This window comes from Lissotriton helveticus, chromosome 1_1, assembly GCF_964261635.1.
Source record: "Lissotriton helveticus chromosome 1_1, aLisHel1.1, whole genome shotgun sequence".
Lineage (NCBI taxonomy): Eukaryota > Metazoa > Chordata > Amphibia > Caudata > Salamandridae > Lissotriton > Lissotriton helveticus.
In genome coordinates, this window is record NC_136057.1 from 1,884,110,386 (window position 1) to 1,884,127,411 (window position 17,026).

General features: G+C 48.0%; 1 protein-coding gene across 1 annotated transcript in view; it reads left to right on the top strand.

Moving 5' to 3' along the window:
* The first annotated feature begins 1,924 nt into the window (after positions 1-1,924).
* The window catches only part of LOC144775420 (tumor necrosis factor ligand superfamily member 4-like), a 158,449-nt gene continuing 143,347 nt past the window's right edge, over positions 1,925-17,026 (top strand). Inside the window, exon 1 of the mRNA XM_078659227.1 lies at positions 1,925-2,120. Coding sequence (XP_078515353.1) covers positions 1,962-2,120 — 159 coding nt within the window. The 5' untranslated portion in view covers positions 1,925-1,961. The remainder of the gene's footprint in view (positions 2,121-17,026) is intronic.

Sequence of the window (17,026 nt, forward strand, 5' to 3'; positions counted from 1 at the left end):
CCGTGCATCAGCGTGGGGAGCGAACTGCCTGCGAGCCGGGTCACTATTAATACTCTCTTGCTAACTTTTATTACTGCTCTCCTGGTAACTTAACTGCTATCACTACTCTATTGCTCATGCTGTAACTGCATTACTACTAAAACTGCTGCATTACTATTCTGCTACTTCTAAAGTCATTGCTAACCTGCCAACTTATTCATCTGATACTAAACACAGTATATTAATATATTTATAATAGCAACTACACCACTAAACTCATTAATATGCCGAGACCAATTGGCATTGCCAATGCTTGTTCTTGCTTGCACCAGGGTCCATGGTCTCCTTGCTAACACGGTCCTGTTGTATGCGACTAGCCTACCTCACAATCACTTACACACTACTGTCTACTGGTGCATCTTGGTAATTATAAAAATAAAATTCACAACACCAGCCCACACACAGCCACAAACTACTCCCACACAATGACTCATCAGACCAGTCCCTGTGGCACTGCCAGATTTCAGATGAGACAGTCGGAACACAGGTGTGGAGTTCCTTAGTTGGTGAATGTGATTGTTGTTCAATTGGTCAGGAGCAGCTCCTCCGTTATAACGGCGGAGCGTCGCCCCACCTGCTGAAAGCCATCAGAGGCAAACGACAAAAATAAAATGATAATAAAACATCTTTATTATAATTTATTTTTTTGGTCTGGCAGGCTGCCCGCCGAAGTAAGGGCGTGGTCATCCTTACTGCTGCTGCAGCACCAGGGAAGAGGGGGAGTGGTGGGCACTGCTAAGTGCGCATGACAGTTTGGCCGGCCATCTGGAGCCAGTCAAACCGTAATGCGCACTTAGCCTTTCTGCTAACCGAGCAGTGTTGTACAGCTGGGTGGAGAACCAACACAGGGTCCCAGTCGATGACTGAGTCTTAAACCATGGTGCTCAGGCCAATCCCAGCACTGCTCTCATGCAGTGAATAGGATTCCCAATATGAGAGTAGCGCTAGGATTGGCATCTGGGAGCCTGTGCAGTGTGCCGCAATTCCAGGACGTCCAGGAGGTGAGGATCGGGAGCAAGGAGGCGGCCATCAGGGCTGGTAAGTGTAGTTTTATATAATGTTGACTTTTTTACTTTGCATTCCCTCTCCACCCGCCTCACCACTTCACAATACGAGCGACCGCTACTCCAATTGGTGTGTTATATGCAACACTAATCTGATCTAGGGATTGCCTTTCTGGTTAGCCCGGGCTACAAAAGGTGCACCGATAATTCCCTTAGTGAAGCCCCTAGTTACTCTTGTGGGTCCTTCTGCTAAGGCAGTGTGAGAACTCTTGGAACAGGGGAAATCGCACCCATATAGTTAGTCAGTCTACCAGTAGCGTAGGCAGTGTGTCATGGGCCTTAGTGCAAGGAGGAAATGGGTCCCCTGGCGGCTGTTTGAGTTATAAAATACAGCAATAATCAGGGATGATTGGGCCCTCTGGCATCGGTACCACTGCACCTGCTGCACCAAAGGAAGCTACCCTGCTGCAGTCTACATCTCTACACAGACAACTCCCTTACAGACCCAGACATACCCCATAATGGATAATTGACTGTGCAGAATGGGCACCAGGTTCAGGGTCGAGAGGCACCTGTCTCGGCGTCCCATCTCCCACGCGGACATCCTGCGTGATCTTGTGCCCCCTGATGTTCAGCGAAGTTCAGGGTTCTGAAGGAGGGGTTTCCCCGCTCGGATCGCCGGTGCTTTGCCCAGGCACAGAGCGGTCCCCGCTACAGGGCCCGATCCCGGGCAGGACTGGAGAGCTGCGAGAGACGGGAAACTCGGATTAGTCATGAAAGTCCCCCGCCCACTAGGTCTTTATAATACCAAGAGGCATCGCGCTTTCAGAGCCTTACTTTGAGTAACCCCTGCGGTGATCAGTACTTCCTCGCCCCGGAGGACCAGCGGTGCATGTATTGTTTACTCTCGGCGGTGGAATGGAGGAGGAAAGCCGGTCGGGTCAATGCACCTGCTGCCAGAGCTTCTCCCGGAGGGCCCATGGCGGACACAGGCTGCTGCTGGTCTCCACCACTGCTCAGTGGCTGCTAATACTGGCCTGTCTGGTGTACATGGGAGCGCACTTCCCCCGGGCTCAGGTAAGAGCCGGCGACCCCGCTCCCCTGCCCCTCACTCCTCACCACAGGCCGCTGCCATTTATGCTTTCAGAGCAGACAGTAAAATAACCTTGGTGATGAAATAACCGGAGGGTGTCACGCAACTGCTGCAGGGATCTTTGTGTACCACGTGTCTTGGGTTCCAGCACAGATAGCAGGACAACCTAGAGGGATAATGTACACGCTGCAGTGATCTTTGTGTAAAATGTATTCATTAAAAAGTCTGAATCACAGAAAGACAGCCCAGTTGGTTTGTGCGCACGCGCTGAGATATGCCCAGATTATTTGAAGATACAGATTGAAAATTCGGACTAATGTAGGTCGGGTGGTTATTGAGTCACTGGCTGGTGTTTCTGTGTAATCTACAGGTGTTGAGGCCGGGGAGGCTTGGTTGTGTTTCCCCGGCTCCCTAAATTGCGCAGGTCCTGAGGCCTCCAGTGCGCATGTCGGGTTGGTCTGCGAAAGAACCCCATCCAACCAGACATGTGCACTACACTAGACCAGACCCAGCCAGCCCGCTCTGCTGTGCTGTCAATATTTACGTCCCACCTTACTAACAAGCTCGTGATTCTGCAGCCTCCTGCAGTGTGCATCGTGACACGAATAAAAGTACGGTGGCAGAAAAAAAACGACGTGCACCTTTTACCATTATTTATTATTTTAATAGGGGGGGGTTCAAGTTCAGCGGTACAACGCCCTAATGCTCTCATTCAGGAACCGCCCTTGAGTAAATGCTTTTAATCTCCGACATTATGTTTGCTGGGTTAATACACCTACTGCACAGATTTGTGTGTGATCTAGAGTGACAGGTTTGGAACCCAGTTGAATGCTTTTGCTGTCCCTCTCTGTGATTAACCAGCTGGTCCCATGTTAACATTCCTGGAAATAGTTCATTTAGGCTAATATTCTACTGCACATATACCGGAAGTTCATAAACCGAAATCCCAGGAAGATGGCTTTATAAGGAGGATACTCTCGCTAAAGGGATCTGTGTGCAGCGTGCATTTAACAGCAGGAAAGAAGCTAGCTCAATGGGCTCATATGCCTGCTGCAAATGCTTGTTTGTTACCCTCTGGTCACAAATTCAAATCGCTGTGGGGCCAACTCAACCTTTTATATCTAGATGAGTTCAATGAGGCTAATATTGTTGTTGTTATTATTGTTATTATTGTGATTATCATCATTACTGCCATTTGTATTATTGTTAACGCTATGCAATATGGCGTAACCCAGAATGCCTTTGAGCTGGGGACAATGTATATGCATGAATTGCTGCACAATCAGGGATGTATCCAGAAGTACGTACCAGCAGATTGCAAATTAGGGTTTGAAAAGTAAGGTAAGCAGTGAGGAAATAATGTTTTTTTGCAGTGTGTTTGCAGTATATATCTTCTAGACCTTTCTTGTCAAAAGTAGGCCCTTGAATCAATAATAATGCAGCGTTTGATGTCACGCTTGATACAACGCATGATGCGTTCCTTTCCCAGAGGCCCGTTTTAAGTCAGACCTCTTCATCCATGGGCCACTGTGGTGCCATTTATCTTTTGCTTCCGCCCACTACAGCATGAGGTGCAGTCAGGGCTTTAAGTTGAATGAAATAAAGGGGGATCACTGTGTCATAGAACCAGTGGTGTAGCTAGGCCTTCTACCGCCTGTGGCGCCCCCTGTGTTTGCCACCTGCAGCGGACAAATTTAAGAGCAGAGGGGATTGAGGGGGCTGTAGATTTTCCTGTGACCACTCAACCCCCCGCCCCCCTTGCTACGCTGCTACATACAACTCAAGATACACCCTACTGAGGAGCAACAAGTAGGACAAAATCAGTCTTGCTTGTGGTCCCTTCTGGAGGGGGCCTAATCTGGCAGTTCAGGACAGACTGCTTCGGTGAGAAGCAGTCAGTACTGACTTGTTTAAGGTGGACCTTTGTCTAGAGTGGCATGGTGGACAAAAGACAATGGACTGGAATGTGGCCCTGAAGCGACTGCCTGCGGCTGAGATTAATTAAAGCATTCCATCCATCACCTTGTTGCAGTATATATCTTGGCATTTGGGTTATTGCTCTGTACATTCTGTGGAGAGGCCAAGAACTGGATGAGCATGTACTCTGACCACCTTTGTGCCCCATCAACAGGAACTGTGAGAAGCTTGCACTGCCTTCAGCCTCAGCTCCAGAGCTCTCAAACGTGACCAGAAACCCGTGACACCCTAGCTGAGCTTGCAGTGATGGCAGAAAAACATTCCACTGGATTTTGTGAAATTCAGGGTAATTGTGAAACCATTTCCTAAAAACTATAACTGTTAATTGAAAAATATACAGTACAAATGGAGGGAACCAGTTCTGGACAATATTTAGCGGGGTCCAGTGTACATGTCCAGTCGAACATGAAACACAGAGGGTACAAAGTTCACCGGGAGCATCTAGAGAGGGAAGGAGTGTGTAAACAGGATAAGAGAGTGGAGTCAGGGAGCAGCAGGCTCCCTTTTTAGAACTGAGAGGCCTCACACACCCAGCGAGCTAGATGTCAAGCTTCATCATTGGCCTCTTGCTCCTCGTCAGACTGGCGCTGCAATGCCTGACGGGCGCCTAAAAGGCGCTCTTTGTCGGAGATCTTTAGTTCAAGCCAATTGTTGTGTGCGTGTGAGGGGGAGAGTAAGGGGTGTAGTCATGTGGGGAAGGTGATATTAAAAAAGGTGAACAAATTCACAAGGATCTTATTCGCGTGACTGATTCCCTTGGTTAAAAGGTGGGAGGGGAGATAGAGGCTGTAAGGGGCACAGTGGAACTACCTCGACCCTCTAATCAGGTCGACATGTTTCTTGCTTAGTATCGCAATTCCTCAGGACCTCAAGTACACAGTACTACACAGTGAAAAACCAAAAGTGAAGATAAAAGATAAAAAGGATCAATACAACCTCTCTGGGTCTGTAAGGGTGCAGGCCAAGTGGTTCTGCGGTAAAGGGTTGACCCTAAAGGAGTCCCTAAAGGGCCTCGCAGTCTGTTCCCGTGGGGCAGCACAGAAAGGTATAATATCCTTTTGCAAGTGCAGCCCAAGGCTTGCGAACCTACCCGCACGCGAGGCGCTCACTTGGTAGCGCGGAACAGCTGGTGAAAAATATAACCATCCAGACAATAGAGTACAATCTGGAAGGACCATAGACAATAATTGAATGCACTATATTATCAGTAAAATGTAGAAATGAAACACAGCGTTATAAACGTCCGCCCACAACCTGACTCATACAGACATCTACACACTATTAAAAAGTAAAAACGCTGTGTGGAAAGAAAACCACAGGAAAAACAACATACTGGAATAAGCTAATACTCTTGGGGAAAGTAAATTATGTTCAACTTGTGAAATGTAAACAGGCATTTTCTATTAATGGATTGTCTTAACAGTTTGTACAGCCATTGATAAAAAAAATGTGTTCTTCACTGTAAAATTAAGGACAGAATATTAGGTGAAATAGTGACCTGTTTTGGCACCAGCTTTTAAAAACTGCTCAGTCTCGTACACGGAGGGACCCGCCCCACTTAAAGCACTTGGTACTGGTCAGCCCATTTGAGTGTGACTGACAGCATTCTGTTCTTGCACAATGCACGCATTAGCACAACTAGGTGATTGTGTGTACACCAAAAAATTCCTAAATAAAATAGTCATTGTCAAAGACAAAAAGGTCAGCAGCCTTTGTCAATACTTTTTGAAGATGTTATGTTACTATTTTTTCAGAGCACACACTCACGATTTCCAACTGTGCCTTAGCACTCATGAGGAATGAGCTTCGTGAGAGATAATGTGGTCTAAGGAGCAAGCAGGGATAGAAGTCGAGCCGCCTGACTCCAGGGGAATGGTGTAAGATGCGCCCTGCAACCAATGGTTGTGTGTGCGGTCCTATTTAAATGTGTAGAACACCGAAAATGGGGCCACCTCCCTCTCCTGCCACTTGTATCCGAAATTTAAGGGTGAGATGGGAGCCTGATCTCGCTTTCTCGGCCCAAATCCAACAGGTCTCCGCTACCTGCTTCAGCAAACTAAGAAACCTCCGGAAATTTTTACATTTCTTACCAGAAGACTGCCATAAAGCCGTGGTCCATGCCACAGTGACATCTAGGCTTGACTACGCAAATTGCTTATACCTCAGCCTGCCCAAATACTCCATCCAATATCTTCAGATGATACAGAATGCGGCTGCGAGATTGGTCAGACGCATCCCGTTTCGAAACCATGTCTCTCCGCATTTACTCGAGCTCCATTGGCTCCCAGTCGCCAAAAGAATTGAATTCTAGGCCATGACCTTGGCCTACCGGGCCTTGAATGGGAACTGCCCTGAATATCTTAAACAAAGACTTTGCCGCTACAAACAAAATGGCTCTTTAAGGTCAAATTCTAAGGACCTGCTCTGCAGCCCCCGCTTTGAGAAGGCACGGCTGGGTGGCAGAGCACTCGCAGTTAGAACGGCCCTAATGTGGAATGCCCTTCCGGGGAACCTTGGCCAGGCCAAATCAGAGACCTGTTTAGAAAGACCTTGAAGAGGTGGCTCTTCAGTGCTATCTAGGCTTGGATTTTAAGTGCTTGGCCTCCCTGCGCGCTATGTCTGCTACTACAGCGCCGGCACACATCTGCTTGAGGTAGCTGTTGCGCTTTATAATCTTTAGTATTATTATTATATGTCTTTTGTTAGCCACCTAGAAATCAGCAGCTGCTCTTCCACTAAGGCGGGGGAGCATCTCCCCACAGGAAAAATAAAATGAAAATAACACAAGGTTATTATCATTTTATTTTCCCCATACTGACCCAGTTTTGTTTTGTTTTAGGTGCGGGTGGGGTGGGCTTTCAGACAGCTGGGAAGAGGTGGTGGGCACTATTTAAGTGCGCATGACGGTTTGGCCGGTCGTCTTGGGCCAGCCAAACAGTCATGCGCACTTAGCATGTTCTCCACCCAGCTGAATTGCAAGGCAAGGTGGGGAACATGCACAGGCTCCCACCCCATGACTGAATGCCGAGCCAGGGCGCTCAGACCAATCACGACGTTGCTGTCACCAGCATGACAGCAGCGTTGTGATTGGTCTAGGAGAGCCTGTGTGCTTCCTGCTTCCATGCATCGTCGACAGAAGGAGAGAGGAGAGGCGACAGACAGCAGGTAAGTGATATTTTACTTTTCATTTAAGCCCCACCACTACTGCCCCGAAGCAGCTGCCACTGCTAGAAATGACCGTTCGGAACTGGGAAAAGTGAGCAGTTGAGGTACTTTTATTGAATACACTTCCCGCTGCACCTCTAAATCAAAAGTGCAAATGTGCAGGAAAGTCTATACAATGGAAATAAACACGAGAAATGCAGGTTCTCCCCTATTGTAGTACTGCACAGATGGTGCCAAAACAACAAAGTGCCTACATTTTCACTTGAGTGTACGGCAGCACTATGGAGCGGTGCTTGCATCTCTCCACTCAAAGTATCTAACTTATTGTAAAGGTTTCTGATAATGTCCCACACGCATAAACAACCCTGCAGAGTACTGTGCCTTTAAAAGTATAACAGTCCTGCAGTAAAGTGCGCATACACTCTTGTTGAAAGTACAGAAGCCCTGCTGAGAAGTGCATATACGTTCTCATTTAAAGTGTAGCAGCCCTGCTTGGAAGTGCATGTACTGTCCAATTCAAAGTGAAGCAACCCTGTTCAGAAATGTATGTACTGTCTCATACAATGTTTAGCATCCCTTCTGAGAAGTACAGGTACTGTCCCACTCAAAGTGTAGAAACCCTGTTGTAAAGTGCATACACTGTCTTGTTCAAAGTGTAGCAGTCCTTCTAAGAAGTGCATGTACTGTCTCATTCAAACTGTAGCAGCCCTGCTGAGAAGTGTGTGTACTATCTCATGAAGAGTGCAGCAGCCCTTTGGAGAAACCCTTCTGAGAAGTCCATGTAATGTCTCGTTCAATGTGCAGCAGGCCTTCAGAGAAACCCTTCTGCCAATTGTATGTACTGTCTCGTTCAAAGTGCACCAGTCCTTCTGAGAAGTGCAAGTACAGTGTTTTTCAAAGTTTAGCAGCCCTCTGGAGAAACCCTTCCTGAGAACAGCATGTGCTGTCTCGTTCAAAGTGTAGCAGTCCTGATGAGAAGTGCATGCACTGTCTCGTTCAAAGTGTAGCAGCCCTCTGGAGAAACCCTTTCTGAGAACAGCATGTACTGTCTCGTTCAAAGTGTAGCAGTCCTGCTGAGAAGTGCATGTACTGTCTCGTTCAAGTGTAGCAGCCCTTTGGAGAAACCCTTCTGAGAAGTGCATGTAATGTCGCATTCACAGTGTAGCAGCCCCGCAGAAGAGAGCATGTACTATTTCGTTCAAAGTGAAGCAGTCCTGCTGAGAAGTGAATGTACTGTCCTGTTAAAAGTGTAAAACCAAAGGGGATGATGGACGGAGTGTTGAACATTACAAGCACTCACCCCAAGTCAACTGATCTGGGTTTATTCCATCATCATTCTTTAGCTCACTCCACCACCCCAGTTGAGACAAGGCCAAATGCAAATCAGTCTCACCCTGTGCCTCATGGGAACAGTCCAGCCCGAACTGCCAAGCCATGTCTTCCCTGTGCCGGAAACAAGCATCCTGGAACCGGTTTCTGGCTAATCAGCCATCATCAGCCAGGGTAGCTTGAATCCAGTGGCAAAGTGAGCAAGGGACCCACGTCTGGGCATACCCTGCCAACTTAAGGCGAGCAAAGCAAAATCAAAGGGGATGATGGACGGAGTGTTGAACATTGCAAGCACTCACCCCCAGTCAACTGATCTGGGTGTAATTCATCATCATTCTTTAGCTCACTCCGCCACCCCAGTTGAGACAAGGCCAAATGCAAATCAGTCTCACCCTGTGCCTTATGGGAACAGTCCAGCCCGAACTGCCAAGCCATGTCTTCCCTGGGCCGGAAACAAGCATCCTGGAACCGGTTTCTGGCTAATCAGCCATCATCAGCCAGGGTAGTTTGAATCCAGTGGCAAAGTGAGTGGGGGCCAACTTAGGGCGAACAAGGCAAACCCAAAGGGGATGATGGACGGAGTGTTGAACTTTGCAAGCACTCACCCCCAGTAAACTGATCTGGGTTTAATCCATTATCATTCTTTAGTTCACTCCGCCACCCCAGTTCAGACATGGCCATATAAAAATCAGTCCGACCCTGTGCCTCATAGGGAACAGTACGTGCTCTCCATGCCACTGGAGTCAAGCTATCCTGGCTGATGAGGGCTGAAAGCCCGAAACCGGTCCTAGGATTCTTGGTTCCAGTCCAGGGAGGACCTGGCCTGGCAGTTCGGGCTGAATTGTTCCCATTGGGTGCAGGGTCAAGACTGATTTGCATATGGCTGGGTCCAAGCTGCAATGGCATAGTGAGCTAAAAAACGATGGGTTTAGGCCCAGATCTCTGTACTGGGGTGAATGTATGACATTGTTCTGCATTCTGTCCATCAATTGTTCTTTTTGCCATTAAAAGTGTGGCAGCCCTGCTGACAAGTGCCTGCACTGTCTCGTTCAAAGTATAGCAACCCTGCTAAGTGCATGTACTGTCTCGATCAAAGTGTAGCAGCCGTGCTGAGAAGTGCATGTACTGTTTCAAATGGTTGCAGCCCTATTGAGAAGTGCAGGTTAAATCATATTCAAATTAAAGCAGTCCTGCTGAGAAGTGCATGTACTGTTTCTCAGCGTAGCAGCCCCGATGTGAAGAGCATGTATAGCTCCATTAAATGTAAAGCAGCCGTGCTGTCAAGACCATTTATTAAGTCACTGAAAGCATAACAAAATTGCTGGGATAGCCCTACTGTCTCATTAAAAGTATAGCTGACCAGCTGAGAAGTGCGTGGACTGTCTCATTCAAAGTATATCAGTCACTGTGTAAAGTGCCTGCATTGTCCTATCCAAAGTGCTTATTCCTTCCTGATAAGGCTCATCCTGCCCCACCAAAGTTTAGCAGCCCTACTGAAAAGTGCTCAGATTTTCCCTTAAAAAAAATAGCAATATTATTCAGAAATGCGTGCACTAAACCATTGAAAATATATTAATCCAACTGAAAAATGCACTGCTGATACTTTCCAGAAGAATGTATAGCAGCCACACCTAAAAGTCCTTTTACTGTCCTACTAGAAGTGAAGCAATTTACCTGATAATTGTTTGTACTGTCCCATTAAAAGTGCAGAGGTTCTTCTGGAAGTAATGGCACTACGTCCCAGAGAGTATATCAGCAATCGCGGGAAGTGGAGATGTTTTAAAATGAAAAGAATACCAAGTATCCTGAGAAGTGTTGGTACTTTGCCTTTGAGGTAAATTTGCTTCCCTAAGAAGTGCTATATTGCCCCTTTAAAGTGTATAGCTGTTTCTTGAAAGTGTCAAGTGTCTGTTCAAAATTGCTTTGAACATTTAGATATAGGTGGTTCTGTCCCAAAAATGTTAAGCCGAGGAAACGGGGGTGCTGCTGGCCCATTAATGTGAATCAGCACTTCCTGGAAGAGCTAGTACTGGCTCATTAAATGTGTAGTATGTATTTTAAGAAGTGCTGGGGCTGAACAATAGAAGAAGGGTATCAGCCTTACCGACAAGTAGTAATAAAACTCTGTAAAAGTTAACCCGTCCTTCTAAAAAGGTACATCAACAGTAAAGTGTATTACTCTTTTTGAGGAGGACTGGTACTGCCATTGCGGGCTTAGCTACCATTGGTGCAACAGGTGCAGTGGCACCCAGGAGTAGAGCCCTGCGTGCCCATTGAAACCTTAGAATTGCTGTATTTACTACCCCATCAGCAGGCAAAGGCTCCATTTTGCTTGCTTGCATCGGGGTCCTTAGCATCCTTGCTAAGCTACCGACTGCCCCCATTGAGGTGTATTTATCTAACTGAGAAACAATTTGAGTTTGAGGGGACCGCTGCCGTTACCTCGCTCCAGGTACCCCAAAAACCTGCACAGCAGGTATTTCAAACAGTCAGAGGCTCCAGGGACCATCCCTGGGCAGTCATAGAATTCTAAACCCTTGAGTCTGTCCTAATACAGCAGAGCGACTAGGCCATGCAGCTATCCTTTTTACAGAATAGGGGGTGTCCATAGATGTGTGCGGGCATCCCAGAACACTCAGTGGAGGCATAAGGTTCATTATAATTGTGGATGAAATCTTCAAAGTTGCAGAGTTAGAGGCTCTTCAAGAGTTTGTCAAATTATTAAGGGACAAGACTGGGATAAGAGAGGTTTGACAATGCATCTAGCCTACCTACTACCCCTTCAAAGTATAAAAATAGCTGGTTTCTCCACAGTGCTTCCTACAGCCAGTTTAGCCTACTTCTAAGCACGTCTAGTTTGTGGAAGTAGGAGATTGTAGATATAGCCTACGCCAGTCGTGATGGCATCATGGCACTGACCAGTGTCACTACGTCACCAAATTCAAATATGTGTTACTTGGCAGAGAAATGTAAACTCCTTCCTATGGGGTTGGATTGGCACTCTGGTCTCAACTCCACCATGACATGTGTTTTAAAATCGGGGTACAGTGGGCCTTCTAAGACTTTTTCCCTCAAACCATGAATAACGATTACCTAAGTGGCTTCTTGATCCCATTAAGGGGTCGATTCCGATCCGGTAAAATCCCCGTCCGTTCGATTCGTATCCGGAGCCGTTTCCGTACGACTCGTACGGACGCCGTACGACCGGACGATTCCGATCCCGATCGTCCGACCCGGGCACGATTCGTACGGTACACGTCGATTCATACGGAAAAGCGCACGATCACCTACACACCGTACGGCGCGTACCCCACATGATCGCAGGGGTACGCGCCGTATCCCTGTGATCATGCGGGGTACGTGCCGTACACCCAGCGTACATGGGGTACGTGCCGTACACCCACCGTATATGGGGTACGGTACGTACCCCATGTACGCTGGGTGTACGGCACGTACCCCGCATGATCACAGGGGTACGGCGCGTACCCCTGCGATCATGGGGGGTACGTGCCGTACGCGGGGGGGGCGTTTCGTACCTGTTTCGGCACGAACTCTGCGTTTACGACTGTTTTCGGCTCCCGTAGGAAAAGGGTCGTACGGTGCGTACCCGACACGAATCGTACTTGCTGGGTCGTAAAAACCAGCCGCGAACCGTAGTGATGTCACGTACAGCGGGTTCCGAGTGAGACTCGTACGGAGATTTGAGTCGTACGGAGTCCTGTACGACTCGTACGGGGTTCGGCTCCTGGTACGAATCGTACTTCGTCGTACGTATGGGACGTTTACGGGTACGATTCGTACGGGGAAAAAACGCTCCGTACGACGATTCGGAGCGCATTTTACCGGATCGGAATCGACCTATAAATGTGCAAACCCAACCACTGGAGAGATATTCCAAAGTCTTACTGACATGAAAATCAGTTAACAAATCACTTACTACAGTTTTCAGTATGATGGAATCCTATACAGTCACAGCCAATGCAGGTAAGAGCGTGGGGAGGGCGGGGTTAAACAGACGACGATGAGAGACAGTAAAATGAAAAAAAAGGAAATCACTTACCTTGTGCTTGCCACATCCAAGGTAAGTGTTTTTCTTTTTTTTCCACATTTTATTTTCCCTCGTCGTCAACTGTTGACTTCCCTAAAAGCCCCACCGCTCTTACCTGCACCAGCCGCGACTAAACCTCTAAGCATGGGCGGATTTTGCGGATTCGCAATCCGCGAATTTGCGGATTTGCGAATTTGCGGATTGCGAAAATCCGCAAAATCCGCAAAATCTCGCGGATTTTGCAGATTTTTTTTGGGTGTGTGTTCGCACGGGTTTCTGCAAGTTCGCGAGGGTTTTGTACAATTTCGCAAATTGCGAACTTACTTGTCGGGTCGCCAGTTTTGCGAACTTGTTGTTTCTACGTGCCCAGCCTGTTTGCAAGGCTTTCTTCATCACTGCCACCCTCTGTCACCACTGGCACTCTCTTTGTTCACCCATGCCACCCTCTGGCTCACCCATGTCACCCTCTGTGTCATCACAGCACCCTCTGGTTCACCAGTGTACATTATTGGGGCAAAGCAAAGCACTGCCATCCTCTGTCAACACTGGCACTCTGGTTCACCCATGCCACCCTCTGGCTGGCACACCCATGCCACCCTCGGTGTCATCACAGCACCCTCTGGTTGACCAGTGAGTGTACATTATTGTGGCAAAGCAAAGCACACCTGCTAAGTGCTTTAAGTTTTGCAAACAACAACACCTGCCCTGCCCCAACTGACATTAATGAAGGCTGGCACCTGCTTGTCTGCTCCCTTTCCTTTTTGTTGCAATGTAAATTTTTTTTAACAGGATGCAATGGCATACTTCTAACTATTCTGTGACTGTCAGAGCAGGGTCACACAGTAGTTGCAAGTAGGCAACCGGATTCTGGAGGGCCCCTTCAGGAAGCACTACAGGGAATGGTTACAAATGATGAGGTTGAACTTTTGCACCTGCTCATTGCTTTTGCTTTTGCAAAAATCGTTGTTCTGTAATTTCGCGCTATTCGCGAGGCGCGGCGTCGTGCGAAATCGACCGTGGAAGCCGCGAACTCGTGCGAATTACCCCAAGGTCGAGCATGGGCGCCGCCATTTTGTTTGCGTGACGTATTTCCGTTTCCGCCCGCGAAGTGTAATCTCGCGGAATGAGCGCCTTGCGAATACAAGTTCGCACGAGTTCGCGAGAGAAATCGCGTGCGAACTTACTTACGCGCACGTGATCGGGCCGCCATCTTGTTTTTCATTCATTCCTATGTGTCTGGGCATGGTGTTTCTAATCCTTTCTATATCTCTGCCATCCTTTGCTTGTTATAATATTTTTTGAATCTATTTAAATTATTATCTATCCCTCTAGTTTTCTAGCTTTATATTTTTGTGTTTTAGGCTACTTTTGTTTACTTTTCAACTACTTTTTTAAACTTTTATTTTCTTCTTCCCTAGTCTTATTCTTTTTCATTTTTTCTCCTTGTTCCTACCACCTGCCCAGACCATGGTGAAGCCAGCTGTGAAGCTGCCCAAGACGGGCCCCGCAGCCCGTGCCCGGCTCCCGTGTGGCCGTTTTAGGGCGGAAACGGTGGTGCCCAGGGACATCTTCAGCCCTGAGGAGGTGGGCGCACTCGTTTTCTATGTACAGCGCCGCCTCCCCAGGATCATCGCGGCAGGCGGCAGGATCGCTGGTGGCTACACCAACCGCCAGGAGCGACGGAAGCGGTGGGAGCAGGTGTGCCGGGCCCTGTTTGACATCTCGGGGGTCCAGCGCACCTACAACCAGGTGACCCACCGCTGGACCGATATCCTGGACCGGGAGCGCGACCTGCTCGACCTGCTGGGAGTGGAGGTCCCCGGGCTTGGTGAGTAGTAGTAGCAATTTTTTCATCACTCACTACTCTGTTTTTTCTCCTGCTCTGTGTGTTATATTGCAAATGTTTGTTTTAACTTTTTTACAAAGAGCAATAATGCTGCCGATTACATTGATAGGAGAGGTAAATTAATATTTCAAAATCTTCTGTGCATTTCAGGTGCACTGCTCTCCTTCTCTGTGGCGGTGCCACTGCTTATTTGTTTTCTATTTTGTGTTCATTTAATTGGGCTGAGTAATGTATGAGTGTACTTTACAGAACTGCGTAATGCTAGACACAAAGGGGCAGATTTACAAGCCCCTTGCGCCACGTTTACGCTGCCTTACCTGACGCACAGCGACGTAAACGTGGCGCATCCCTGCGAGTCATGTACAACGTGATGCATCTAGGGAGATGCGCCACGTTAAGGCCTGGGCCTGCGCCACAATGGGTGCGTTCCCACGCAGGGGGGGGGGGGGGTGTTTGGGGGTCAGGCAGCTGTGCGCCTCGCAAAAGTGCCTGCGTGAAATCTACAAGATTTATGGCAGGCACTTCCGCGACGCTGCTACGTCAATTCTTTATGCCTGCTTGCTTGAAGCAGGCGTAAGAACTGATGCGGTATGTTGAGTATTGGGCAGCCCTGAGCATTGCTAGAGTTGCATCGCGCCTGCGACGCGACTCTAGAGATGCGCCCCTCTTTCGTCACGAGATGCGTCACGCATCTGCCTACCCTTGCGCCAGGGTTTGCCGCATTGTAATTGCGGCGCATCTGCCGTGACGCAAGGTTAGTTTTGCGTTACGCATTTGTTCTGGTGCACCTCTGGAGGTGTGCAGCCCAGAACTCGTAAGTATGCCCCTAAGTGTCAGATTAGCAATTACCTGCATATCCCTGCAAAGTGTGCGGCACGCCAGCACCACCCATAGTGCGCCGTATTTACAATGCGGCACACCAGGGTCCCAAAACGTCACCGAAGCGTTATGCATCGGTGCCGTAAAGGCGGCTCATTGATGGAGTTGCGTTGCAACGATGGCGCAGCTCCAGCAATGCTGCGTCAAGCCGTACGTCTGCTTCATGCAGGCGCAGGGTTTCAGTGACGCATCATTGTCCTAAATGACTGATTGAAATTGTATATATTCCCCATAGCCACTTTTAGCATGCGTTCCTGCGCAGGAATGCCCTCCCTTGCGCTGGACCGCTCCCTTATGGCGCAGGGCTTTAGAATGGGATGCATCTCCCATATGCGTCACGTTGTTAATATACGCCACACCATGGCGCCTCTCTTGTTGTGGTGCTGCGTCACAAAAGTGACGCAAGAACGGAGCAAAAGAGCTGCAAGGGGCTTGTAAATCTGCCCCTAGAGTAGAGGCTCAGGTGCAGTCCTTCCTTTGTAGCCCTCTTTTTGGCTGAAATAGTTGGTTCTTGTTCTTTCTAAATGTTTGATTTGGTTGACAAGGACATCGACAAGCAGCAATCATCAATGTTTTCTGCTCTTTCTTTCATGTTGTACGTCAGGTCCGCCCAGGGGCAAGCGGACGGAAAAGGAGGATGCTGTGGCTCCAGAGGAGGAGGATGCAGGCCAGGGCGGTGAGTGCTCCTTTGCTGGCCCCAGTAAGTTTTCATTTAAATATAGAGGACCTATTGTTGTCCAAGCGTTCCTAATTTAATTTTTTCGAAATAGTGTTTAGATAGGAGCAAAATCCATAATACTACTGTTGCAGGGACAATTCTCCACAAACCGAACTATGGACACTAAACACCAGAGTAATAATATTTCAGAGTGGCGTGTTTGGCACACTGTATAAACCTGGTAGTGTCAGCGGCACGGACTCCTCCTTGCAAAAATTGCAAAACCTTTCGCTCAGTCACTCTAGTCTGGAGGACCAAAAACCACAGAGTCTATTCAAGTTTAAAAGCTTTATTAAAAGTTTAAGTAAACACATATATTAAAATAAAGTTAGCTGGAAATGGAAAAGTGCTTGGTGCTGAGTTGATGAGTAATGGAACCCATTTCTTGTGGTCGAGCCGAGCTTTCACCTGGTTTGAAGTTGATGCTGCTCTTGTCCTTAGAAGTCCAGCTTCTGTCTGTTCAGAGAAAAATGGTGTGTGTTAAAATTAAGCAAGCTTCATCAATTGTGACAAAAAAGTGCAGCAAGACAACAGCCTTCCCTGGAAGGAGGGACATTTTTACTTTAGACTAGAGTAGACAGTCAATTACTTTTTCTGTTGTTTTCACATTTCTTCATTCCTAGACCAAATACTAGTGAGTGGTGTAATCTAACATTCTTAAATCTACTTTGTAGGTGGAACATCTGGTGGCGGGGCCAGCTCGGATGTGGTGGTGGTGATCGACTCCGAGGACAACTCTGGGGAGGAGGCGGCGCAAGTGGCCCAAGAACAGACTGTGAGGAAGCAGACAGTGGTGGTGGCGGGTAGAGGTAAGCTGGATCATGGTACTATCTGACTCTTAGATAGCATATGATGTGTATCTACAGAGAGTAGACGGTCACTGGATGAACTACGAAAATACTATGAAATGTTTCCAGGGGGGGGGTGC